This window comes from Thalassophryne amazonica, chromosome 21 (assembly GCF_902500255.1).
Source record: "Thalassophryne amazonica chromosome 21, fThaAma1.1, whole genome shotgun sequence".
NCBI classification, from domain to species: Eukaryota; Metazoa; Chordata; class Actinopteri; order Batrachoidiformes; family Batrachoididae; genus Thalassophryne; species Thalassophryne amazonica.
Window position 1 is genome coordinate 12,146,160 of NC_047123.1, and position 27,098 is coordinate 12,173,257.

General features: G+C 40.0%; 1 protein-coding gene across 2 annotated transcripts in view; it reads left to right on the forward strand.

The window, feature by feature from the left end:
• The first annotated feature begins 6,274 nt into the window (after positions 1 to 6,274).
• The window catches only part of fntb (farnesyltransferase, CAAX box, beta), a 34,880-nt gene continuing 14,056 nt past the window's right edge, over positions 6,275 to 27,098 (forward strand). The window contains exons 1-8 of one of the 2 annotated variants that reach the window (XR_004558525.1): positions 6,275 to 6,489; positions 11,351 to 11,415; positions 14,977 to 15,049; positions 18,463 to 18,554; positions 18,680 to 18,826; positions 22,623 to 22,706; positions 26,276 to 26,362; positions 26,506 to 26,635. Coding sequence is in view for 1 of the 2 variants with exons in the window: in XM_034162446.1 (XP_034018337.1) it covers positions 6,400 to 6,489; positions 11,351 to 11,415; positions 14,977 to 15,049; positions 18,463 to 18,554; positions 18,680 to 18,826; positions 22,623 to 22,706; positions 26,276 to 26,362; positions 26,506 to 26,635 (768 nt within the window). In the remaining variant the exon portion in view is untranslated. The remainder of the gene's footprint in view (positions 6,490 to 11,350; positions 11,416 to 14,976; positions 15,050 to 18,462; positions 18,555 to 18,679; positions 18,827 to 22,622; positions 22,707 to 26,275; positions 26,363 to 26,505; positions 26,636 to 27,098) is intronic. The other variant, XM_034162446.1, reaches the window with a different exon arrangement.

Sequence of the window (27,098 nt, forward strand, 5' to 3'; positions counted from 1 at the left end):
GCACCCGGGGCCTGAGGTCCTCCAACCTGAACCTGCTGATGGTTGCCCGTACCTGTTTTAAAACTCGAGGGGACAGATCTTTTAAAGCCGTGGCGCCGCGCCTTTGGAATGAGCTTCCCTGCTCCCTTCGCTCGATAGACTGTCGATGCTTGTAAAAAGCAACTTAAGACTCACCTTTTTAAAATTGCTTTTTAGCTTGATCCTCTTAAATGTTTGTATGTGTTATTTTGTATTTATTGATTTTATCATGTGAAGCACTTTGTGACCCTGGTCTGTGAAAAGTGCTATATAAATAAAGTTTACTTACTTACTTACTTACTTGACCCCAAGTTTATATTCAACTTCTATAGTAACAATAAACCTATCTGGTGTTTTTAAGAGTAACTGACAAAAAACCTAATTTCAGTACATATGTTACAATCAATTGTAACAAACAAAATCTATGTAGTTTCAGGAACATCAGTTGAGTATAATCATCACATGTAAAGAATGACATGGCCGCAATGAACTAATTATAAGCAACAGAGTGGTTTTCTACGTCAACAGCACATATATACGACACACGCGTTACTTGAAGTTTTCAAATGGGTTTCCATATGGGTTTTTGGAACCAAATGACCCAAAAATTATACTGTTATGATTTATTCCGTGTATATTTCCATATTCCATGCAAAATTTTATAGATTTCAAATTTTTTTGAAATAACACCCCTCCCTACTTCAACTGTGCACACACACACACACACACACACACACACATATATATATATATATATATATATATATATACACACAATAGTGTTCAGAATAATAGTAGTGCTATGTGACTAAAAAGATTAATCCAGGTTTTGAGTATATTTCTTATTGTTACATGGGAAACAAGGTACCAGTAGATTCTCACAAATCCAACAAGACCAAGCATTCATGATATGCACACTCTTAAGGCTATGAAATTGGGCTATTAGTAAAAAAAAAAAAAGTAGAAAAGGGGGTGTTCACAATAATAGTAGCATCTGCTGTTGACGCTACAAACTCAAAACTATTATGTTCAAACTGCTTTTTTAGCAATCCTGTGAATCACTAAACTAGTATTTAGTTGTATAACCACAGTTTTTCATGATTTCTTCACATCTGCGAGGCATTAATTTTATTGGTTTGGAACCAAGATTTTGCTGGTTTACTAGTGTGCTTGGGGTCATTGTCTTGTTGAAACACCCATTTCAAGGGCATGTCCTCTTCAGCATAAGGCAACATGACCTCTTCAAGTATTTTGACATATTCAAACTGATCCATGATACCTGGTATGCGATATATAGGCCCAACACCATAGTAGGAGAAACATGCCCATATCATGATGCTTGCACCACCATGCTTCAATGTCTTCACTGTGACCTGTGGCTTGAATTCAGAGTTTGGGGGTCGTCTCACAAACTGTCTGTGGCCCTTGGACCCAAAAAGAACAATTTTACTCATCAGTCCACAAAATATTCCTCCATTTCTCTTTAGGCCAGTTGATGTGTTCTTTGGCAAATTGTAACCTATTCTGCACATGTCTTTTATTTAACAGAGGGACTTTGCTGGGGATTCTTGCAAATAAATTAGCTTCACACAGGCGTCTTCTAACTGTCACAGCACTTACAGGTAACTCCAAACTGTCTTTGATCATCCTGGAGCTGATCAATGGGTGAGCCTTTGCCATTCTGGTTATTCTTCTATCCATTTTGATGGTTGTTTTCCATTTTCTTCCGCGCGTCTCTTTTTTTTTTGTCCATTTTAAAGCATTGGCGATCCTTGTAGATGAACAGCCTATAATTTTTTGCACCTGCGTATAAGTTTTCCCCTCTCCAATCAACTTTTTAATCAAACTACGCTGTTCTTCTGAACAATGTCTTGAACGTCCCATTTTCCTCAGACTTTCAAAGAGAAAAGCATGTTCAACAGGTGCTGGCTTCATCCTTAAATAGGGGACACCTGACACCTGTTTGTTCCACAAAATTGAGGACTCACTGACTGAATGCCACACTACTATTATTGTGAACACCCCCTTTTCTACTTTTTTTTTTTTTACTAATAGCCCAATTTCATAGCCTTAAGAGTGTGCATATCATGAATGCTTGGTCTTGTTGGATTTGTGAGAATCTACTGAATCTACTGGTACCTTGTTTCCCATGTAACAATAAGAAATATACTCAAAACCTGGATTAATCTTTTTAGTCACATAGCACTACTATTATTCTGAACACTACTGGATGTTGTCTTAACTGTTCATTCCTTAATTTTCAGAGTAAGTACCAGCGCACCAGAACCTGGAAACACAAAGTAAAATACTGGATTATTCAAATTAATAGATCAGTAATAATGTAATATGATGAAACACATTTATTTTGGCTTCCCTCTTTGCTAAGGCTCACCACAGCAGATGTGGTGTGGATCTATATGTTACTTTGGCACACTGGCAATTTTCAGATTCCCAAAAGTAAGAACACAGCTTGAAATCTGAAAACTTATCCGGGGCTTCGTCAAGCCAATAATCACAATTTTGACCGACCCATGAGAATAAGACAAAATATTTCCATCCATGCATTATGTCAAACTAAATCAGATCAATAAATAATAACATGGCTTTGTTTTGTTACTTCTGATTATATATTGAAAATAATGGAAAAAATAATAATTTAGTCATTTTAACCTTTATTATAAAACTGAAAACATATTTTTTACAGATCTTTATGAAGAACAAATCAAGTTTATGTAGCGTGTCAAAATCTATGTTATCTGAGAAATTCATTAAAATGTTGAAAAAGAACATGCAAAAGAACGTTAACGGTTTATTTCTTGGTCCGCATCCTCTCACCAAGGTTCAAGGAAATTGGTTCAGCAGTTTTAAAGTGACAGTGGACACACACGTGGGTTCTGCAGCGCTTCTTGTTTTTCATTTGAGTTTCTGGTTCGATTATATGGAAGGTTTATGACTAACTTTAGTCTGAGGATTCAGTTGACACTGATAGTCATATCTTCAGTGTTGAGGGAGTTTGAGGACAGTCTGACCTTGCAGACATCGACACAATATACAATTAATTTATTTAATTGGTAATTTATTTCAAAGGTGAATTTCAAATTCACCTTTTATATCGCACCAAATCACATGTTGGAGTTCTTCCACAAACAGACCCTGAAAGTTCTCTCAGGCAGACAACAGAAACCTCTGCTACCAATTCCTTTTCTTACTTCATCTGAATGATTATAATTTCAGTCTTACTTTTGTAACTTTTGTTAGTAATTTCAGTTACTAACGTTGTACTGATCCGATTGTCACCAAACTTGATACATTATAGATAGAGACCACAAGAAGCCTATTGATTTAGAGGGCAAATGATCAAAAGCCAAGGTCACTGCCACATACTTTGGTGAGCGCAATAACTGCTTTTTTAACTGCCGATTGTGACTAAATTTAGTTTGTGTGTTAGGTTTATTGACCCCAAGAAATCTGTTGACTTCAGGTTTAACAGGTCAAAGTCACTGGAGAGTACTTTGTAAAAATATTTTGAGTGCAATAATTTATTTCCAATTGCTTGATTATCACTAACTTAATATGCGTGTTAGGCATGGTGATCCCAAGAAGGCTATTGATTTTAGGGTCAAAAGGTCAAAAGCCATAATCACTGTGCTGTAAAATCCTTCTGCAGGAAGGTGTCACCTGTCAGTGTTGTGCACCGTGGCTTTGTGCAGCCTATGCACTTGTTTTTCCTGTCTTTTCATGAAGAAGGGTTCATCCTGTCACCAAAATATTGACACCAGACTCCCTTTGACATGAGGGTGAGGTGAAGGTGTGGCCCATGTGTTAGTTGTCGGCGCGTCGTCTGCAGCGCACAGAGGATCATATCTCCATCACACGGTGCCTCAGAAGAAGCAACAGTCACCTGTGAGGACCCGACACACCTGTGCCATCACCTCTTTGAACTGATATCATTAGGTAAACATTAGAAAGCTTTTGTACCCACAGGTTCTAAACCCAGAGCCGTGGCTGTTCTGAACCAGGCCAAATACACACATGCACACAATCACTAGTGCAGTGATTCTCAACCGGGGTCAGGGGTGCCGTGGGTATTTTTCATATTCGCGATTATTTTTCATATTCGCGATTACCGTGAATTATTTATTTTATCCACAAAGCATAAAACGACTCAGAATCTGACGTCATTGTGGTGCAGCCTCGCTCTCGTCTTAAGGCGGGACAATAACAAGGAGGCTGACGGCCGATTAAAACAGTACCGTCTCCTTCAAAAGCCGTCTAAAATGCGGAGCTGTCGGTGTGTGTGTCTGTGCCTGTGTGTGCACGCGCGCGGAGTTAACAGGCTGCAGACTGCGAGGGAGGGGGTGGGTCAGGGAGGGGAGGGGAGGGGGTGAGGGAGGGGAGGGGGTGGGTGAAGGAGGGGGTGAGGGAGGGGAGGGGAGGGGGTGAGGGAGGGGAGGGGGTGAGGGAGGGGAGGGGGTGGGTGAGGGAGGGGGTGAGGGAGGGGAGGGGGTGGGTGAGGGAGGGGGTGAGGGAGGGGAGGGGGTGGGTGAGGGAGGGGGTGAGGGAGGGGAGGGGGTGGGTGAGGGAGATTCCTGAATGCAGGCGCGACACGTTCAGTGCGCAGCGAGCGCGGAGCAGAGAGGATTTTAAATGGAGTGAACATGTTAACAAAACGAAAACGTGAAGCTTTTACTTCTCTCTGAACTTTCTCTAAAGGTGTGATTCTGCCGTTACCGTCCTGTTCACACCATGTGCGCGTCGTATGCTGAATTTATGAGATCATGAGATGAAATAAACGGTCAAATATCTTTAAAAACATATTTAAAAAATGAGAATTATATGAATGAACTGAGATACACACACAAAAAAAATGTTCAGACGCACAGATCACAAAAAGCAGGTGAGAACTCTGAACTTTAACAGCTGTTATTTTCCAAAGGTATTTATTTGTTCAGTCTTGAGCTTAATGTAGTGTTTAAGCACAAAACGTGACTGATGAGGAGAAACAATTTCAGAAATGCAACAGAAACGACCACAAATCAGAAAAAGTTGGGACTGTATGTAAAATGAAGATAAAAATAAAAATGTTGCACTATTCCCAGTTTCTCCACTTACAGAAGCCAAACGTTCTTCCAGAGTTGTGTAATTATACTACAATAGTAGAATATAAAGAAGGGGAAAAAAAAGAGAAAAAATAGAAAATATATTCGTCAATCGCAATTATTTGTCTGACAATTAATCGTCTCCAGAAATTTCTAATCGTGACAGCCCTACTTGAGATCAGAGCGCAAAATGCTTGAGGATTTTCGAAATGCGATGTTTTCTGTATCGATTTTCTATTGCGATAATTGGGTTTTGCGCAAAACCAGAGGTAATAGCATTATAATATTATTTTAGTTGGTGGTGTGCCGCAGGAATTTGTAAATATAAAAAGGGTGCCGCGACTCAAAAAAGGTTTAAAAACACTGCACTAGTGGTTAAGGTGTTGGGCTTGAGTCCAGAAGATCATGGGTTCAAATCCCCGCCTGACTGGAAAATCACTAAGGGCCCTTGGGCAAGGCCTTTAATCCCCTATTGCTCCCGGTGTGTAGTGAGCGTCTTGTATGGCAGCACCCTGACATCGGGGTGAATGTGAGGCATAATTGTAAAGCGCTTTGAGCGTCTGATGCAGATGGAAAAGCGCTATATAAATGCAGTCCATTTACGATTTACACAATTTCAGATTACAAATATAATGCAATATAGATTATCCAGCTCAGTATCCATTCTGACTGTGCAGGTATGTGCACATAACATCATCACATCATGCATTGCAATGCTGGTTTACTGTTTTTAATGCTGTTTAAAAAATATGGATTTTTTTACTGACTGCACTCGTGCTGTTACATTATTTTCATTTTATGCACGTTAATCTGCTTTATGTGTAGATATTTATATATTGAGCTTCTCTTTATTAGTATCACTCGGGTACCTAAATAGACCTCCAGACCTCCTCTTGTTGCGCTGTACAATAACAATCAAGATGTTTAATTCTGTTTACTAATTTGTTAAATGTATTGATTATGTTAACATCTATTATTATTATTATTATTATTTTTTATATAAAGGTCTGACATGAGGCAGAAGCTGTGCAGGTATTAGAAAGGACGAGATGATCGTTCATCACCGCACCGTCAGCGGCAGCAGTGCGCCACATAGCGGTTAAAGCTACTGGGATTAACGAAGAAGAAAAAGACAACGAAGAAGAAGAAGCGGTGAAGAAGGAGGGGGGGGGGAAAAAAAAAAACCCCACAGTGGAGTTGATAAAAGTGTGAAACAGCAAAATAAACCAGCAGCATCTTCTGAGTTCTTTGGTCTGCACAGAGAACTGGTTCTGACGGTACCATGGACAGTCCCCTGACCTCTCTGCGGTGCTTTAGTGAGAGTGAATTGTTCGTGGACGACGGGGTGGAGACCGTGACTTCAGTGGATCAGGTCAGGATCAGATTATCTTCAGTTAAATCACACAAACGTCATAGTTTGTCACTTACGTGATCAGTCCAATCGAACCTATTGATTAGAGTCATGATTATAAACCAGATTCCGTGAATCCGCAGGATTTGAGCCAATCCAGTGTAACAAATCTGTGTTTCTAAATATCTGTGTATCTTAAGTTTAAGTACGCGGTTAGAATGTTAAAAATCCCAGAGCTAAAAACTTGATAGTAATCATGCCCTCGGGTCGGTGTTATCATCACACCAAAGACAAAACTTTATGCGAAATTCCTTTTTTCCTTCTGCTATATTATATTATATTATTATATTTTGAGGCCGATGCCGATAACGATATTTGGATGAAAAAAATGCCAGTAATCGATAAATCGGCTAATTTGCCAATAGCCGATAAATCAGCCGATATATATTTTTAAATGAATAAAATGTTCTTTTTTGGACCCTTAACAAAAATGGTATGAGGTAAAAGCTGAAGCTTTGTCCTCATATTGATTAACTTTATAACCGAGAAGAATTTTCAAGTTCAAAAAATGCAATCAAGAATTAAACCTTTGTGAAATTATCAAATACATATCCTTAAAAAGAGTTGTGAAATACATCTGATCTTGTACCTCTTGTTGCTGCAACTTAGATATAGGTTATATGACAGGTAGAAAAACCTTTTCAGTTGCAGACAAGTAATTGTGAGAGGAAAGAAACACAAACACTAAGGAAACATAATTTTCACAACACTCCTTTATTTTTCTATTCAACAACTTTCAAGAACAAAAAACTTTCAAACAACCTTCGTGCAAGCAGACACAAACATTATTTCAGTAACTGTTCTGTTTATGAGAAATTATCGGCATTCTATCGGCAAAATTTCGGCCGATAGTGAGTACTTTGAAAAGGGCTTATATCGGCCGATAATATCGGTCGGGCTCTAGTGCTGATGTTGTGATGTTTAAATGTGGAGGTTAGTTGCTGTATTTATATATATATATATATATATATATATATATATATATATATATTAATCTTATTTATTATGAATGGATTGACTGCAGAAATTAATTGCCCTTTTGGGCCTAATAAAGTATTCTGAATCTGAAGCAGTAATTTGGAATAATAATTATGATAATTTTAGGAGATTGCTGCAGAAGCACTGGAAAAGAACTATGTGGTTGTATTGATAACAAGAGCAGTCGGAAATTTCTGATATCCACCAATCTGGATCCGGATCACCTCCACAATTCCGTGGAGTCTTCTTAATATGTATCTGTGGTGCAGATTTGGTGAGAATCCATGCAGCAGTTTTGACGTAATACTTAAAAGCCTATAAAGTGAAATCCTGAGTCACAATCCGGATCCAGATCACCTCCAAAGTTCAGTGGAGTCTTCATGCCCTAATGTGTATCTGTAGTGCAAATTTGGTGTGAATTCATGAAGTAGTTTTGACATAATCCTTAAAAGCCTATAAAGTGAAATCCTGAGTCAGGAAGGTTTCTGACTCAGGATCTGACTCACGTATCTCCAAGGCCTTTGGGCCCAAATGAAATATACTTGGAACATCAGTAGCCCCATTGGAGGAGCAGTAGGGATGGGCAATGATAAGATTTTATCAATATCGATCGGATTCCTTATCGATTCCCTTAATGATACCTCTTGTGAATTTTCTGTGTACTAAAAGTAGGCTTTACAGGTTTTCTATGTCAACAACATTTTATTGAGTCTTAAAGTAAATAAATATGAAATTGGTCACTGAATCCTTGATCTCTGGACATAAATAGAAAAATCTGTAGTTTTTGTCAAAAGCATTTCCTTTCAGACATTTTGGCATGAATGTCCATACGTCTGAGCTGAGCTCTTACAGCTGGCTGCGCTGCACGTCAGGATGTAATTTATAAAGAATGCAGGATGTCTCATTTTGGGAGTGGAAAAAAAAAACGTTTTAGTCGATTGTAGTTTACTGTCTGTCTTACAGCGTTTGTAAGAGGTGTCATTTGATTTAAAGCGGCAATTCATTTTGAAGTTATTCATTCCAACTGGACTCTGTCTCGGTAGAGAGCGGCGCAGCGTTTGGAACTGTGCCAATGGAACGGAGGATGATTCTCGTTTCTTGACTGCAACAAGACGAGAGTCTCAGTTAGTGACTTTAATCCACACAAAACTGACTCGCAATATTTTAATGGCTTTGAGAGGAGTTAAGAAACAGACTTGCCGCTTCTAAAGAGCAGTGAATCAAAGAACTAACGAGCTAGTAGATCAAAGCATTGCTTCATTAGTTCATACTTCAAAGTGGAGTTGCACTGCAGAAACACTTGATTACTGAGCCACTGCAGGGTCTGTAATCAATGTAGAGGAATGATCATTTTCCTGACAAACACCCTCAAAAACAGCTGCTCTGAAAGACGGATAAGGCAATCATTAAGCAAAAACACTATTGATATCGGTGGATCAAATTATTTCTTAACAATACCCAAAAGAACTGATTCTCGATACACAACCCTAGTAATCAATGTAGAGAAATTGTAGTTTTCCTGATAAAACACCCTCGAAAACAATAGCCGATCTGAAGGACTGATAAGGGAATTGTTAAGCAAAAAACTATTGATGTCTGTGGATCGAATCGATAACGATTCTCTAAAAGAACCGGTTCTCGATACCCAACCTGAGGGAGTAGTGACCTTATTTGCATATTAATTAGGTCTTAGGGTCAGTTAGTGAAAAATTACATTTTGACTCATTCAGACTTCATTTCTTGAGCGAGGTACACAAAACTAACTATAGGGCTCAACAGTAAAGTTGATGTGATTACATGGGGCAAGAAAATCAACTACCCCACTGGCAGACGGGGCAAGCACTAAAAAAACTTTAAAATGTCATTTGAAAGGAGCTGCCACACTGACACGGCCAGGGAACATAAGTGGGAGTGAGACATCTGTCTGCATTCTCCTTCTTGTTGATTGCTGAACATGTGCAGCTCCTGAGAACGTGGTGGCCGCGATGTTGAGTGTGAGCTGTATTCAGTCGTGCTGCGGTAAAGGATGTGGGAGAGGTGCAGGTTTTGTTTTATGCAGTCTGTCAGAGGTTTGAGAGCAAGATAGAAAACGTCTGGTAACTTTTTGAAGGTTAAAGCTGGTGAGTTCTGCTGCACCATGTGAGAGCGGAAGCTGAAACTAGTGGATGTCAGAATGATTTTTAGGTCAAAGTGCAGCATGAAAACAATGCATCATCAGTAAATCACGTTATAAGTCAACCCTTTTACTTTGCATCACAATTTTGATTTCATAAGTCAAAAGTTCTACTTATTATTACACAATTAAACATTCTGATTTGATTTCTTTCTACGTGTTCTACACATCTTAAACGCAATTAGATTGTAAAAAGCAGATTTTCTTAAATTGCAGGTTATCTAACTTTCTCAAATGATGTTGTCTAATTTCAAAGATTTGAGATTAAAGTTGTCTATTAAAGTCTTGATTAAATACGACAATAATTAAATAGGTCATGTTTTTTAAATTCTATTTTTATCTGCTTTTCACACTTTCCTATGTTTGTGAGTTCATTCTAAAAATAAACTGGACTGCATTTATATAGTGCTTTTCCATCTGCATCAGAAGGTCAAAGTGATTTACAATGATGCCTCACATTCACACAGACACTCGCATACTGATGTCAGGGTGCTGCCTTGCAAGGTACTCACTACACGCCAAGAGCTACTGGGGGATTAAGGACCTTGCCCAAGGACCCTTAGTGATTTTCCGGCCTGGCTGGGTTTTGAACTGAGGATGCTCTGGTCTGATGCCCAGCGCTTAACCACTAGACCAGAGGTCTTCAACTCATTCTAGAAAGGTCCAAGAGGTTCCATGATTTCTTTGCAACCAGCTACTCTACCTGGCGATTTCACTAATTAACATCGCTTTGACCAGATGGAATCAGTTAATCAGTGAAATCACCTGGTGGAGTGGGTGGTTTGGGCGACAACTCATCTTTCACAAGGACGGTAAACCCTAAGCACACAGCCAAGATATCAAAGGAGTGTCTTCAGGACAACTCTTTGAATGTCCTTGAGTAGCCCAGCAGCAAATAACAGAATATTTACAGAGGAATCCTTCAAATGGTGATACAAGCACCAAAGTTGGCACAAATACTCCTTAAACATTGCTCTTTTGAAAAAAAACTGTGTATCCACTTGAATTTTCAATAGGTGGTCAGGTAGCGGTCAGCTGAAGAATTACACAGGGGTCAAAATTTAAAAATGTGCCAATCATATTGAAAGGTAATACCATATTATTTGTCTGAACATAAATATTCCAAAAAGGTGTAGTTTGGGATCTATGATTGAATGTTATGGGGTTAAAACAGAATGGTGGTGTACAGGGGTCAGAAGTGAAAGTTGCTCCAAATATTGTAAAACGTGATGCAAATTATTGGTTGAGTTAAAAAGGAATAGTTTGCACCATATGTCCTGCTCAGTTGTCACGTTACAGGGTAAATTTTAATTTCATGCATTTTCAAATAAGTCTGTAACATAACAAAATGTGGAAAAAGTGAAGCGCCGTGAAAACTTTCTGGATGCATGCATCATACATAAGCTGTGTTTTTATCAGTTCCTTCCCCCTTGGAGCCTCCTCCCAGTACATCAGCTTCTTCTGCGGTTCATTTAATATATAAATTGTCACATGTCACTGAACACCAGCAGGAACAGTTAGTGATGGATGCATGTGTGTAAAAGGGCTGCAGTAGAGAGATTGGGTTCTTTAATGTCAAATAACAGTGTTTTTAGAGACTTTTCAGAAGCTGGTTAACCATTTGTTTTTTTGTGATGTTTTTTTTTTTTTTTTTTTTTTTTGTCCTATTAGAAAAAAGTTGAAGCCAGCATCGAAGAAATCATCAGTGCTTGCAAGCAAACAAACAGTTTATTACAGTAAGTACCTACAGTGGCTCTGAAGTGTCCGTTTCAGTGTTTGGACTGTGCGCACCACTGGAGTGGAGCTGAAATGAAACAGTCAAGATGTGAAGGAAGTGGAGACTTTCAGTGTTAATTTAAGGTTTTAACAAAAATATAACCAACAACGTGGAATAACATCCATTTAAAGTGGTTAACGTCTGTAATGAAGAGCCCACCAAGCTGGTTCACACATACAACTGACAAATGTGATGTATGGAAAAGTCCAGTTATCTCCCCTTGAAGACATCACACTGGAATTATTTTCCTTCCTGCACAAAAGTTAATTTTGTGTGGTTTTTATAGGTGTCATAGTGGTTTCCTTCACAAATCTCTGTTTTGAAAAACGCTTACTCAAGGATTGTATTAAGTCATCTTGATATTTATTTTGACCAGTTACTTAAGGGCTGTAAAAATGTAGGAACTACATATTAAAACAGGATTATTCCTTAATAGTTCCTGCAGTATTTTTCTTAAACCCCTTGAATTAAAGCTGAAAGTCGGCACTGCAGCCACAATTCAATTCATTTCATTTATACAGCGCCAAATCACAACAAAGCTGCCTCAAGGCGCTTCACACAAGTGAGGTCTAACCTCACCACAGTTTGATTGTTTCATTTTAAACCCATAGTTATGCTGTACACAGGCAAATTATAAAAACGTAACGGAGTGTAAATGAGTCCATCTTGTCCAGTTTATTCACTTGTTGACTTAGAAACAATGTCCTCATCTTGTAATTTCCCGTTTACCACACTTATCTTGTAACAAGTGGGTATTGAGAAAGAATGAATAGCTGAATGGACATGACCTCGGTCATTTTTGCTAAACTCGATATTGCCTGTTGTATAAAGTTGGTTTTCTTCACCAAACATTTTTTTTTCTGCACAAAGCCAGAATAAACATTGTGGTTTATCTTATTATTGTACTTTGATCCAGCGTCTAAATGGAATGGACAGAAAGAAATGTGGTGAAATTTGTCTTGGGTCACACTGTAGATGTATTCTTGTCTAACATGTTACTAATGGGTGTTTTCCCCAAATACAGCATAATTCCAGCCAGAGCATTTTTCAGAATAAGCCCAAAAGGAGTTTGTTCATAGTTGCACTCCACAGCTCCGGGTTTAAAGGGGAACTGCAACATTTGTTCACTATTTTAACTCTGTTTTTAGTTTTGGGAGTTAAATACAGTGGGGAAAATAAGTATTTGACCCCCCTCTCAGTTTTGCAGGTTTTCCCATCTACAAAGAATGGAGAGGTCTGTAATTTTTTATCGTAGGTACACTTCAACTGTGAGAGAGACAGAATCTAAAAAAAAAAAATCCAGAAAATCACATTGTATGATTTTTAAATAATTCATTTGCATTTTAATTGCATAAAATAAGTATTTGACCCCCAACAAACCAGTAAGAATTTTGGCTCTCACAGACCTGTTAATTTTTCTTTAAGAAGCCCTCTTACTCTGCACTCTTTACCTGTATTAATTGCACCTGTTTGAACTTGTTACCTGTATAAAACACACCAGTTCACACGCTCAATCAATCACACTCCAACCTGTTTACCATAACCAAGACCAAAGAACTGTCTAAGGACACTAGGGACAAAACTGTAGACCTGCACAAGGCTGGGATGGACTACAGGACAACAGGCAAGCAGCTTGGTAGAAGACAACAACTGTTATGATTATTTATTAGAAAGTGGAAGAAACACAAGATGACTGTCAATCTCCCTCGGTCTGGGATTCCATGCAAGATCTCACTTTGTGGGGTAAGGATGATTCTGAGAAAGCTCAGAACTACACAGGAGGACCTGGTCAATGACCTGAAGAGAGCTGGGACCACAGTCACAAAGATTACATTAGTAACACATGATGCTGTCATGGTTTAAAATCCTGCAGGGCAGCAAGGTCCCCCTGCTCAAGCCAGCACATGTCCAGGCCCGTTTGAAGTTCACCAGTGATCATCTGGATGATCCAGAGGAGGCATGGGAGAAGGTCATGTGGTCATATGAGACCAGAACAGAGCTTTTTGGAATCAACTCCACTTACCATGTTTAGAGGATGAGAACAACCCCAAGAAAACCATCCCAACCGTGAAGCGTGGGGGTGGAAACATCATACTCTGGGGGTGTTCTTCTGCAAAGGGGACAGGACGACTGCATCGTGTTGAAGGGAGGATGGATCGGGTCATGTGTTACGAGATTTTGGCAAACAACCTCCTTCCCTCAGTAAGAGCATTGAAGATGGGTCATGGCTGGGTCTTCCAGCATGACAATGACGCTAAACACACAGCCAGGGCATCTAAGGAGGGGCTCCGTAAGAAGCATTTCAAGGTCCTGGAGTGGCCTGGCCAGTCTCAAAACCTGAACTCAATAGAAAATCTTTGGAGGGAGCTGAAACTCCAAACCTGAAAGATTTGGAGAAGATCTGTATGGAGGAGTGGACCAAAATCCCTGCTGCAGTGTGTGAAAACTTGGTCAAGAACTACAGGAAACGTCTGACCTCAGTAATGGCAGACAAATGTTTCTGTACCAATTGTTAAGCTCTGTTTTTCTAGGGGGTCAAATACGTATTTTATGCAATAAAATGCAAATTAATTATTTAAAAATCATACAGTGTGATTTACTGGATTTTTTTTTTTATTTTATTTTATTTTTTTAATTCTGTCTCTCACAGTTGAAGTGTACCTACAATAAAAGTTACAGACCTCTCCATTCTTTGTCGGTGGGAAAACTGACAGGGGGTCAAATACTTATTTTCCCCACTGTATTTCATTCATCCACAACCATCCAGAGATTGGTGTGGTGTCTGGTCGTGTAACTCTCCTGTCCTGTGCACCAGCAACATTTCCTGTATTTTCATTTTGTGAAATGTTCTGTAATTTATGTCTGTAGTATGGCCCAAGCAGAGGGTCACCCATTTGAGTCTGGTCTGCTTGAGGTTTCTTCCTCAGAGGGACTTTTTCTTTACCACTGTCACCTGTGTTCTTGCTCTGGGGGTTGGTAAGGTCAGACCTTACTTGTGTGAGGCACCTTGATGCAACTTTGTTGTGATTTGGCGCTATATAAATGAAATAAATTGAAATTCATGACAAACACATTTAATCGGTGCACTGTTGAATCTTAAAAAAGCTCATTTACACTTTGTGAAGTAAAATGTTGTGTGGGGCTCCTCTCTATGCTGCTGGACACTTGTAGACATTGATCTGCTTCATGCTACCTGCCCGACTGGCCTCAGAGCCTGTACAGGAGTTTTTAGAGGTTTTGGTTGACATGAAATATCCTCTATTCTATCTTGTTTAACACATCTGGATGGAAAATACCAGACAGTAAGTTGAAATTAACCCGTCACCTATATTAAAGTAAAATATTCTTGGTGTATAGCAGTGACAAATAGTTTGACTTTGTTCTTCCAATATTTTTTTGAATGGGAATGTACTCCTTCAAAAAAGTAAAAAATAAAAACAAAAAAATATGTGTACATGCATACATACACATTTTAAAATCTGTTTATGTATTTTTCTGAAGTGTTGTGTTTCCTCCACAGGCCAGTGTTGTTGCGGGATCAACACTATAAGTATCTTAAAAAAGGCTTACGTCAGCTGTCACATACGTACGAGGTAAGATATCACCCTTCTATTAATAAGAAAAAGTGTGTGCAGAGCAGATTATTCCATGAACATGAATGTCAGGAGAATATTGGGCTCTGGGTGATTTTATTTGGGGGGTTGCTCTTCTAGGACAGAAGGTTTGTACCAGTGTTGCCATGGTTACTTTCAAAAAGTAATCCAACTACTGATTACTCCTTGAAAAAGTAACTTAGTCAATTTTAAAAGTAACTAAGTTAGATTACTAGTTATTATTATTATTAGTTACTTTCAGCAGCTGCCAACAACACCCCCTCCCCACCACCACCTCAACGTGAAAATGATAACCGTTTTGTCAGTACTCATGTTATAGTCACCCTTTCTTGACTTCAGTGAACATAAATACTTGTTTTATAAAAAATAAATAAAATAGACATCTTTCTTGACCTCATATTTAACTGTTGATGGTACTGTAACTGTAAAACTTGCAATCTCTAACCTATATTGTTTATAAATGTCACTATTAAATTCTTTCTAACATTTAAATTTTCTCTAAACATTTTAGTTGTTGAAATTATTATTATTATTATTATGAGTAGTATTAGTAGTAAAAAAAAAAAAGGCTTCAAAATGGACCTTTAATCTAGGGGTGTTGGGGGAGGGTGTCCTCCGCCCCATACCCCTGTTCCATCTGGATTTGCCCCTGCTTTGGCGTTTGAGCAGGAAGAATGGATAACGTTTATTTATGCAGAAAGCATGACCAGATTGGCAGGTAAGAAAGTTATATCAGCGTTTGCATGTTGTCCTCAAAAAGAGAGTTTAGGTGTGATTGTGTGGGAAAAAGTGTTAGTTGTTAACGTGTCGTGGATCAGCTGCTTTTAGCGAGGACACACGGAGCGGCTCAGCTCAGATTTTTAGGGGGAAAGTGGTGTTGGAAGAGTGTAAAAATATCTTTGTGAAGCTCAGTGCAGGTGTGCTATCGTCACCACCTGCTGAAAACCGCGGAGGAAAAGCTCGCCGCTCACTGAAACTGGGCAGTTCAGTCGAACCCTGACCTCCTGCCCACGGACCAAGTTTAATGCTGCGATCGACCTGCAATACAAAAATAATAGTAACACAAAGTGACTTGGACAAGTAACTTTAATCTGATTACTGATTTAGACAGATTAACGTGCTAGATTACTCATTATGGAAAAAAACCCTTTAGATTAGAGTAACGTGTTACTGATTAAGGCGTCACTGGCATCACTGGTTTGTACAATAAACATCTTTACTCGAAAACCCCCCAAAAATGTGGTGTACACTTTTTTTTTTCTGATGTTAACATGGCCCAAAGTGATGCGTACAGGTTCAAAGATATTCATACACAAAGTACTGGGTGATATAATGTCCCCTGTATGGACTCATAAATGAAAATTTATGTCAATAACAATGATGAACTTTGGACGTTTTTGGAGTATGAATCAACCAACCAGCTTATTACAGGTCAGATCTGCGACCATATGCTGGTGTGTCACTGCACACACACTACTGTACCATCTTGGTTCCTGGATGGCAACCAGTACTTCCTCACCTCTGAAAAGTAGCTGCCACAGCCATATGAAACATGGGAGTCATTTATTGTGATATCTAAGGCTTTGGTACTAATCACTGAGAAAGAATGACTGGATGGTACTATAGTACCAATGCCATCCAGTCGTCACCTTAGGTCATGGGTTAGTGTCCAAATTGCACAACTATACAGTCAGACAGGAAGCACCAGGACTCTACATACTTGGACCTTCATTCTGCTGCAAAGGTATCGGCATCACCAAACATCTTTGTCGAGTAACCTCATGACTCTGCCTCTTGCCAGACGTCTCCCAGTCTCATAGGCCGAGGAGCTATAGACGTGAATTCCACTGCTGAGATAAGGGAATCCAGGAAGTCTTTAAAAACCTGGCTCTTAGTCTTGATCCAAGACAATCACACACCTAGGCACTCTGACTCTTTAATCAACTTCTCAAGTGCTTCACCTGGGTCATCCAATGATTCTGGAAAGATCACAGTATCATCCACAAAGTGAAGGTCAGTAAACTTTTCCTGGGCAACAAAGGCAGTGAAGCCATTGGGTTCCACATCCCCATCCAACACCCAGTGCACGTCAGCGTTTATGAGGAGCAGTAAAGCTTATTTTCAAACCACAGTGACGGTGCCCATGTTTGCAAGCCATCTGCATCGCATGCGCACTGTTTTGTTTGCTGCTGCCCTGTTTCTGCTGTTTTACGCCTCTGGAGATGTGTGTGCTCTAATGGTTTATGATCACTAAGCTCTCTTCAAAATTGAAGCTTCATCTGAGGCTTCATTGCTGTCTGATCGGTAGCTCTGACAGAGTCGATAACAATGATTAACTTTCAGCTCCAGTACATGGATCCCTGGAGCTGTGCCTGCCCTCTGGGTTTCACCGTTACTGTGATCTCACCAGTATTTGGATGTGACTGGAGTATCAGCTACAAGAAACCTGGCACTGGAGGTATCAAACATCCCAGCGGCAGGATCGGCTTCATACAGCTGCTATGAGGAGCATCTTGTCAGGAGTCAGGAGTGAGCTGCTCTCCACCATTGCCATTGACTAAACCATATTTGGTGAGTCACAGGTTCCTCTGAGAAATGCCTCCAGGGCCATCACAGCACACTTTTTCAGTTCCCTAAGCAGCCTGGATTTTCTATCAACTCGTACATTATGGCTCCTTTGGATGATATTCACAGTGAACTCAGATGTGAAACGTGATGTAACCAAGAGTTATGGATGATAACATGGCTCATTTGTGTGAACTGAGACGAGCAAAACTTCACTGCTGAGCTCAGCGTCAAGCAACCTGCAGAGGCAAAGATGCAAACCTTCTGTCCTGACTGCTCCCAATGAAGAGACACACGCTGCTGCACAAACGGGGCACTGACATTAACAAGACGCAAATCACTAAAATAGCTTGCAGTAACCCAGTGATTCTAGAATATTCTAGAGGGGTTCATTTGATTTGTCATGTCATAATTGCTACAACAGAAGACTTTAAACATTTTCTTTAATTCATCCTGCTTTGAAGTATATCCGGAAAGTATTCACAGCTTTTCACTATTTCCACATTTTGTTGTTACAGCCTTATTCCAAAATTTAGTAAATTAATTTTTTCTACTCACAACACCCCATAATGACAACATGAAAAGAGTTTTTTTATTTGCAAATTTTTTAAAAATAAAAAACTAAGAAATCACGTTTACATAAGTATTCACACCCTTTGTGTATGTGCTGTGAATACTTTCCGAATGCACCGTATGCCGTGGTTCATAAACACCATTGTGCCACTTGTGCTGGATGATTTACTCACTCAGGTTCACGTGGGACTCATGTCACCTGGTGCCCATTTGATCACGTCACTTTTGTTTTTATTGTGTGTCTGGAAAAGTAGTGTCTAGATGCTAGCAGACCGTGGCTTTGCTTTTGGATTCTTCACAGTCTAGAGTTACTAGAGGAGCCTGTTCCTGCCGCTGTCGCCTCAGAGTGAGTGTCTCTTTCACATGTCTACTACGTTTGCTATATACTGCATCTAACTGAGTGTTGTCCTCCATCACTACAAATACTGCACAAGTAACCTTTTTTTTCCCACACTGGGCTTGTGTCTGCAGTGTGTGTCAGTTCCTGGCACTCTGTCAATGCCCAACAGGAGGTTTTGCAGGGGGGCCGGGACAGCACGCCCATCTTGCTCCAACCTACGCTGCGGTCAATGCCCTATGTATCATTGGTACAGAAGAGGCTTATAATGTCATAAACAGGTACAGTTATGACATCATAGCCATCGCAAACTGGCAAAGAAAGGTAGAGGTTCTGTTATCTTTAACCCCCAAAATGTGAATCTGCTGAAAATGGTGAATTATCTGCAAACCATGAATTGCAAAACATGAATAGGAATAGGAACAGGAATAATAAAACATTTATGCCAGGCGAGTGAACTATCCAAAAAATGATCTCGGAGCCCAGAGGGTTAAAGTATTGATCAGTTTTGGCCTGTAAGGGGGCGGGAATATGAAATTGTAGATTTTGGTGGGTTGGGGTATTTCTTAGCACTGCTTATTTTTTCTTTGTTTTTCAAATATCTTAAGCACAGCAAATGGGCCTGAAACTTGCTGTGTGTGTGTGTGTGTGTGTGTGTGTGTGTGTGTGTGTGTGTGTGTGTGTGTGTGTGTGTGTGTGTGTGTGTGTGTGTGTGTGTGTGTGTGTGTGTGTGTGTGTGTGTGTGTGTGTGTGTGTGTGTGTGTGTGTGTGTGTGACTTAGTGGTGGTTCCTGTTATATTGTATGACTCAGAGTTGCACAGCAGCTGTTGAATTGGCATTGGTGCTTTATTATGTTTGACCTGCTGATGTTTTTGAGACTCCTCCCCCTGTTCCATCTATTTTAGTCCTGCAGTGAAATGCGAATTTTTGGGTGAACCTTGTTTTGGCGTACCACCAAAGTTTTTTTGCAGTTCTGATATCCTTGGGTGGAACATATGAAGATCCTGGGTAATGCCCCTCTTGCACCCTTGGGCAATTTGCATAATATGCAAATGAAGTCGGCCATTACAGAAGATCTGTTATCCATGGATTAAGATGTTAAATAATGGAATAATGAAGGGGAAACTTATTTGCGCTCTATGGAACGATTACCAAAAGATATTCTGAACCATTTCATGAAAGGCTATCACGTAATGAGGCACAAGCCTGGATTGTGGAATGCAATTTGGTCAGATATGTACATTGAGAGTACATTTATGCGATATGGTCATGGCGCTGGGGGCATCATCGGCATTAGACTGAAACCATCTGTCTTGAAGAAGTGGGCTTTCAGAATGCATATCTGCTCGAAGTTAGAAGAAGATGTTACCGAGATGACAAGTAGTAACAAGGAGACAGAAGTCACAACACACAAAGAAGTAAATCCGTCTCGAATTCGAGCTGATAACCAGGATCGAGCCAAAATTAAAGACAAACTTCAATTGTCCATAGATCCTTTGGATTCATCAGACCATCCAGATGGCATAGTCAATATTGTGACTGGACTTATCGCTCCATCTGTTGTGAACGTAGAGCAGGCCTTAGAAATAGGAACAGCACAGATGGTTTCTTTCGAGAATTCTCTGCCCGACAGATTCAGTGGACCAATTAGAAAGGAGGTGGTCACAATGAATACAACCAAAAAGTTGATATAGGTGGGAGGCAAAGATGTCTATGATGTGAATCTAATATATTCAAGGGTGTTGGGCATTCAGCAATCTCGTGACATTGATTTCACAGATGTACTTAGACATGAACTTGCACCATTGCCAACCTCAATGTTTAAAGACACTGGCGATATGCGCACTGCCACTGGAAAATCCTCTTTGAAAAAGAAACTTAAAGTTACTCTGTCTTCACATCATGTACATGATGCCGAGGTAACTATCATTGATGGCTGTGCTATTCTCTGGTGCATACATTGGCCTTGCAAGGGAACTGTGCAGGATTACATTGACAATTTCTGTACCTTTGTCATCCACAAAACAAAGGTTTCAGATGTCTATGTTGTGTTTGATCGCTACTTTGAGTACAGTATTAAAAGTGTCACAAGATCAAATCGGTCATGTCAAACTGCTAGCCGACGCCATCGCCTCAACTTGACAAGTCCTCTTCCCCCACAGAAAGTGGTTCTCACTGTAGTGGAGAATAAAACTCAGATAATTGATCTCATTTGTGCAGAACTAGTGAAGAAGGAGCTGTGCGGTCCCCACAAACTTGTGGAAAGGATTCCAAACCAGTTGAAGTCACCAAAGACGTGCTGGGAGAGGTCGGACTTGGAAACATTTCATGAAGAGGCTGATGTGATAATGGTGCAGCAGATGGCTAGACTGGCACAATCTGGGGTTAAAAGTATTTCAGTTGTGTCTGACGATACAGATGTATTCATCTTACTGTTGCATTATTATTATTATTATTATTATGCAGATCTTCACCTCACATGCAACCTTACAATGGAAGCAACGGGAAGTGACCGAACAGTCATTGATATTGCAGAAACTGTTAAGGAACATTCACACATAGTAGCCAACTTGCTCGCCATACATTGCTTGTCTGGCTGTGACACTGTAGCCCAACTGTTTGGGATAGGCAAAGGATCAGCTTTGAAAACCTTGAAGGCAGGACATTCTCTTACCAAGCTTGGATACCTGCATATTCCACGGGCAGAAGTGATTGCAGAGGCTACAGTGTTCATGGCACAGTGCTGTGGATCAAACAAGGAAGTTATGTCTGATGTTAGAGTGGAATTGTGGTCAAAGATGTCGAAAAAAACGTGTGACATCAGCACCTGATCTGAAATGCCTTCCACCCACAACGGAAGCATTTGCACAAAATGTCAGCAGGGCTCACCTTAAGGCTGCAATTTGGAGATCAGCGTTATCACCACACCCGCCAAGCATTGAGGTTACACAGTATGGCTGGAGTAAGGATGAACATTCTAAGACTCTCATACCTGTCACAACCCCCTCAGATGTTACACTAGCACCACCATATGTTCTGAAAATGATCAGGTGTGGTTGTGCATCAGATGAACCATGTCAAAATGCACAGTGTGGATGTGAAGCTGCTCATCTACCATGTACATTCTTCTGTACATGTCATGGTGAGCCAAATGTCTGTAGGAATCTGTTTAACAAACAAACGGAGGAAGCTGATGTTAATGATGATGATGATGATATTCTCAGCCCTTAGACTGGTAGAAAGAGCTGCATTATTTACCACAAATTCCAATTCAACTTTCTTGTAACTTTTGACACTGAATTACTTTTCCCTCAGCAAACACATATTTGAAGCAGTGGTTGAATTTATTATCTTGTGATCAGTTTGGAAATGGCTTTATCTTAATCCCTCATCCTTGAAAGGATAGGTGTAGATAGACTCTGTTTTTACTATATTACCTTGTATAATAAAACTGCCATAATGAACAAATTAAATTTTGGTAATTAATGCCTTCATTTACATGATTTGCATATGCAAATTAACACTAGATTAACAAAGAAATGGCATTTTTGTAACCAAACCCAATAAGTCTGGATATATGCATTGTTATTGTGTTTATATCATTTACGTTCATGTATATATGGACAAATAAACAGTAATTTTGCATAATGTTGGTACTAATTTGCATAATTTTGCATATGCAAAACACCTGATCATTTCGGAAATGGGTTTATCTGTACCGCAAACCCTGAAAACATGGGTATAAACACCATTTTTATTCTGTTAGCTAGTATATTACCTGAATTACTGCAGAAAAAAGAAATTTTGGTAATGGCTGCCTTCATTTGCATATTATGCAAATTGCCCAAGGGTGCTAGAGGGGCATTAACCAGATTGGTTAAAGACACCCCCTATAGATTTCAGAACTGCAAAAAAACTTTGGTGGTACACCAAAACAAGGTTATGTCACATACCGCAGGACTATTTTCTTTTCATATCTCTTCTATGACCTTTCTTCACCATTTTTGCTATTTTTTAATAGTTAATTCTCCTGTTCTATCTTCTCCTTTTATGTGCACGTGTGCTGTCCGTCCACAGGGAGAAGCTGTTAGATTTCCTGTGGTCAGTGAAGCAGCAGGACGGCTCTTTTGCGATGCACGTCGGAGGGGAGGTGGATGTCAGGTGAGCTGCCAGAAAATGACACTCGTGCTGCCATTTTTTTTCTTTCCTCTGGAACCTCTTAGTTTCTATCTTCAGGTTAATAAAGTATTTTGTTATAGTGGTTCAGTTAATTAGCAAATGCAAAAGGAATGAGATCATAAAATTTAAACTCTTTACGCCAACAGTTATCTGCAGTATTATCATTGTACTTTTCTGACCATTTATTTTAATGTCAGCAGTTAACTTTAGAGTGACTCTTTTCACAATAAAAGCTGATTGTAAAAATTGCGTTATCACGATTGGTTGGTGGAGTCCAAATCTCTATTGTAGGCCAAATTTATATCATTTATATCATGTACCGCCTATACCATGCAGTACTACTACAGAACCACTCTAGGATGTGGTTGGCAACCATTTAGGTAGACATCCAGTCCATCCCCAGCTCCTGGAAGTAGCCATCTATTTGCCACAACTGGGTGGTCATTTCCTTCATCCTTTTCCTCAGCACTACTGTACCTGCATGCTAGTCCAATAAGCGTACCACATGGCCATAATGCTGTCATGATGGCACTTTGACACTTGCACAAATTTGGTCCCCGCACTGGCATGCACTGTTGTGTGCCAGTGTGTAAACTTAATGTAAAGTGTTGTGAACTGTGCGTGGCTTCATGCCAGTCCACAAAGAAAATTTAGAAATATTCAAAGTTTCTGGCACGCATTAATTTCGTGCCACTTGTGTGAACTAGTTGTGAACACTGCGCAACCTATTGTGGGCAGGGCATCTGAACCTGAAATTAGATTATGACGAGATGTTACATCTGTAATAATCATAACTTTACAGAAAAATTATCTGACTCATGAGAAGGAATGAAAATACAACTGTTTTACTAATCCATTACAATACATATATATTATAAATAATTACCTTTGAGACAAGATGTCAAATGCGTTTTCCACCGCAAGACATGCACAGGACAACTTGCAGCTGTAGATAATTTCTTTGTGATTCTGGGAACAATGAGAGAATGGTTTCATCAGCCACATATTGAGAGCAAATGAGTGAAATTAAATTATTGAAATTATTATTTTATATAGTGTGGGGTCCAAAGCAGGATGCATTGGTATGACAAATTGTGCAGTAGTGCAAGTGTCAAGGTACCTTAAGTCTCCCTAAATAAATGTTCAAATGAAACAAGGTCATTCCATCGGCACCCAGTGCTCCTCTGAAAAGATCTAGTATCAGACATCCAGCCATTGCCTTTGGTCACATGTTGGCCTCTATTTCTCACAACCATGCAATAGTCTTAAAGCATTGGACCCCAAAGACTTGGACCATCATTCTCTTACAAGATGACTGCATCACCAAACACCTCTGTCCACTGACTTCATCACTCCATAAGCTCTTCCCAGGATTTTCTCAGTCCCAAAGACTTGGGTCCCAGAGACCTGTCACTGCTAAAGTAAGTGAATCAACAAGCTCAAGATGTTCACCAGCAGAAAGTTACTGTAAGCTGGGATCTTAGTTATGATCTGGAATAGTTGCCGACCCTTCACTGGACAACAGAGGGGAAACGGAAGTGAAGACGACCCAAGAACACCAGGAGTCGGACTGTGGCGGCGGAACTGAAGACCTTCCATCACACCTGGGGAATGTTGTGTCAAAATTATTCATTTAATGCCTAAAAGTTTTGCATTTAACTCTAGGAGACAAAGACAAAATATGGGACTGCAGCTTAATGAGAAATGACCTCCCCTGGAATGACCTTATGCTAATCCTGGGGTCCTTGTGTACCTAAAGGTGCTTTTCGTTCATGTAACCCTAGGCTACCTTAAATCTAAAGTAACCCTACAGTTGGCCACTGAAGGCCACCATGTCAAAATAAGGAATTGAGACCGTGTAGAATGCAGGTAAAGTGTCTAAGTCATTAGATTAGTGGAGAAGGGAATACAATGGAAGAAGTTCGGATCCACCAGGATTCTTCCTAGAGCTGGCCACCCAGCTAAACTGAGTGATCGGGGGAGAAGGACCTTAGTCAGGGAGGTGACCAAGAACCCAAAGGTCACTCTGTCAGAGCATTAGTGGAGAAGGGAGTACAAAAATGTTTACCAACAGCGATGTAACACTGTCTATGAGTTCAATCAATCAATCAATCAATTTTTTTTATATAGCGCCAAATCACAACAAACAGTTGCCCCAAGGCGCTTTATATTGTAAGGCAAGGCCATACAATAATTATGTAAAACCCCAACGGTCAAAACGACCCCCTGTGAGCAAGCACTTGGCTACAGTGGGAAGGAAAAACTCCCTTTTAGCAGGAAGAAACCTCCAGCAAAACCAGGCTCAGGGAGGGGCAGTCTTCTGCTGGGACTGGTTGGGGCTGAGGGAGAGAACCAGGAAAAAGACATGCTGTGAGTTCAGACAACACTAATGCGTATTTGGTGTATATTTTGCATTATATCTCAATCAAAGTGCCTCAATCACTCTCATTTGTAACAATGAGGTGCAAACTGGAACTCTCGATGAATATTTGTGACACTATAGGAACCATTCATAAGTGGCCCGGGGCAGGCAGGACAACACAGTTCCCGTGTCGCTGCCCTACATACCAAAGAGGCACAGTAGTAGTAGTAGTAGTGGTAGTAGTAGTAGTGGTAGTGGTAGTAGTGGTGGTAGTAGTAGTAGTGGTGGTGGTAGTAGTCATCATAGTGGTGGTAGTAGTGGTGGTAGTAGTCGTAGTAGTGGTGGTAGTAGTAGTAGTGGTTGCCCACCAGGCACTCTAAAAACTTGATCATTTCTCTTTTTACAGCTTCTCAGTATGATCAAATTAAACTGTAGTTTGGTAAAAAAATAAATAAATAATTTGATGCACCTTTCAAGCCTTGTGGTGGGTTGTGGGGTTATAGATGGTTAGGTACATATAGCTAATGTTAGTCTGACTCTTAACTCAAATGCAGCAGTCATCACAGTCCTGTAATTGGTGGAGCCCAATATCATGGCTGTTAGTAGGACACAGGAGAATATGAAACAAATGTGGAACTATATTATAATGAGGTGATTGTCATTTATAGGCATCACTCTGTTGGTCTTTTAAGAAGTAGAAGTATATCCGGCCTCTGTGGAAGTTCTGTTTTTTATCTTTGCAACACCAGAGTGGTGCAACAACCTCGAGGAAATGAGCGCTTCACACAGTCTTCCCCTTAAACATGAGGAAGACGATATGACTTGCAAGTGGAAATGCAGAAATGGCCAAATTTGTTTGTTCATTTATTTCCTTATTTGGTTATTTATTTACATTTTTTAATAGGCTGAAGACCGTGGAGTCACAGTCGGGGTAAATGAAACTGTAGCTGTAGAACGAGGAATCTTTAAGTCCTACTTAGAGTAAGAGTTTGTGGGAATGTTACTTAGTAATCAAAAATGAGTGTTTGGAAAAAGAAATTAAAAAAATCTATGAAAAAAGTTGCACTGATTTTAACGGACTTCTGACTTGTCACATACAGTTTGTATGGATGTTATATCTGGCATTCGAACTCTGTAAAAATGTCATAAGAGAATTATAATTCAGTATGTTTTTGTTTTTTCTTCTTAGGAGTGCATATTGTGCAGCTTCTGTAGCATCTCTGACCAACATCATTACACCTCAGCTGTTTGAAGACACACCCACCTGGATCCTCAGGTACAGCCTGTTGCATTGTGGTAAAATTTCTGCCATTATTTTTATTGACTCAGTTCCCAGAAAACCTCTCATATACATGCTTGAACTCCAGAACCAGTTAAAGTGTTGAACGTGGGTTTCATTGCCTTCTTTCCTCTGTGCAGTTGTCAGAACTGGGAAGGTGGCCTCAGTGGAGTTCCAGGGTTAGAGGCCCATGGTGGCTACACTTTCTGTGGCACAGCTGCACTTGTCATTTTGGGAAAGGAACATATGTTGGATCTGAAAACATTACTGGTAAGCCATCACGGTTCTCATTCAAAAAATCTACACAGTTTCACAAGTAGAAGTGTTAAATTGCATTAAATTGCATTTAACAGTTTCTGAATATTCGGAGGTACCTCAGCTTAAGGCAGAAACTTTAAATTTTAAGTTTTAGTATGTAAAACCCCCAGTTGTCCAGGCACTTCCATCTGGGAGGAAACCCCGGGGAAGATCAGAGTTGTCAAATCCGGCTTCAGAAAGTAAAAACCCTCCCATGTGTTGCTTCTACCTGTGCACCTAAAACAGGTGATCTCAATAATTAGCTCATCCACCTGCCTGAAGAGCTGAACTAATTGCAATCAGCTGGTTTATTGGGAAGATGGAACAAATATGTGGCTGGACTTTTACTTTCTGAAGCTGGATTTGACACCTCTGGGAAAGACCCAGGACTAGGTGGAGAGATTATATCTCCACACTGGCCTGGGAACACCTCAGG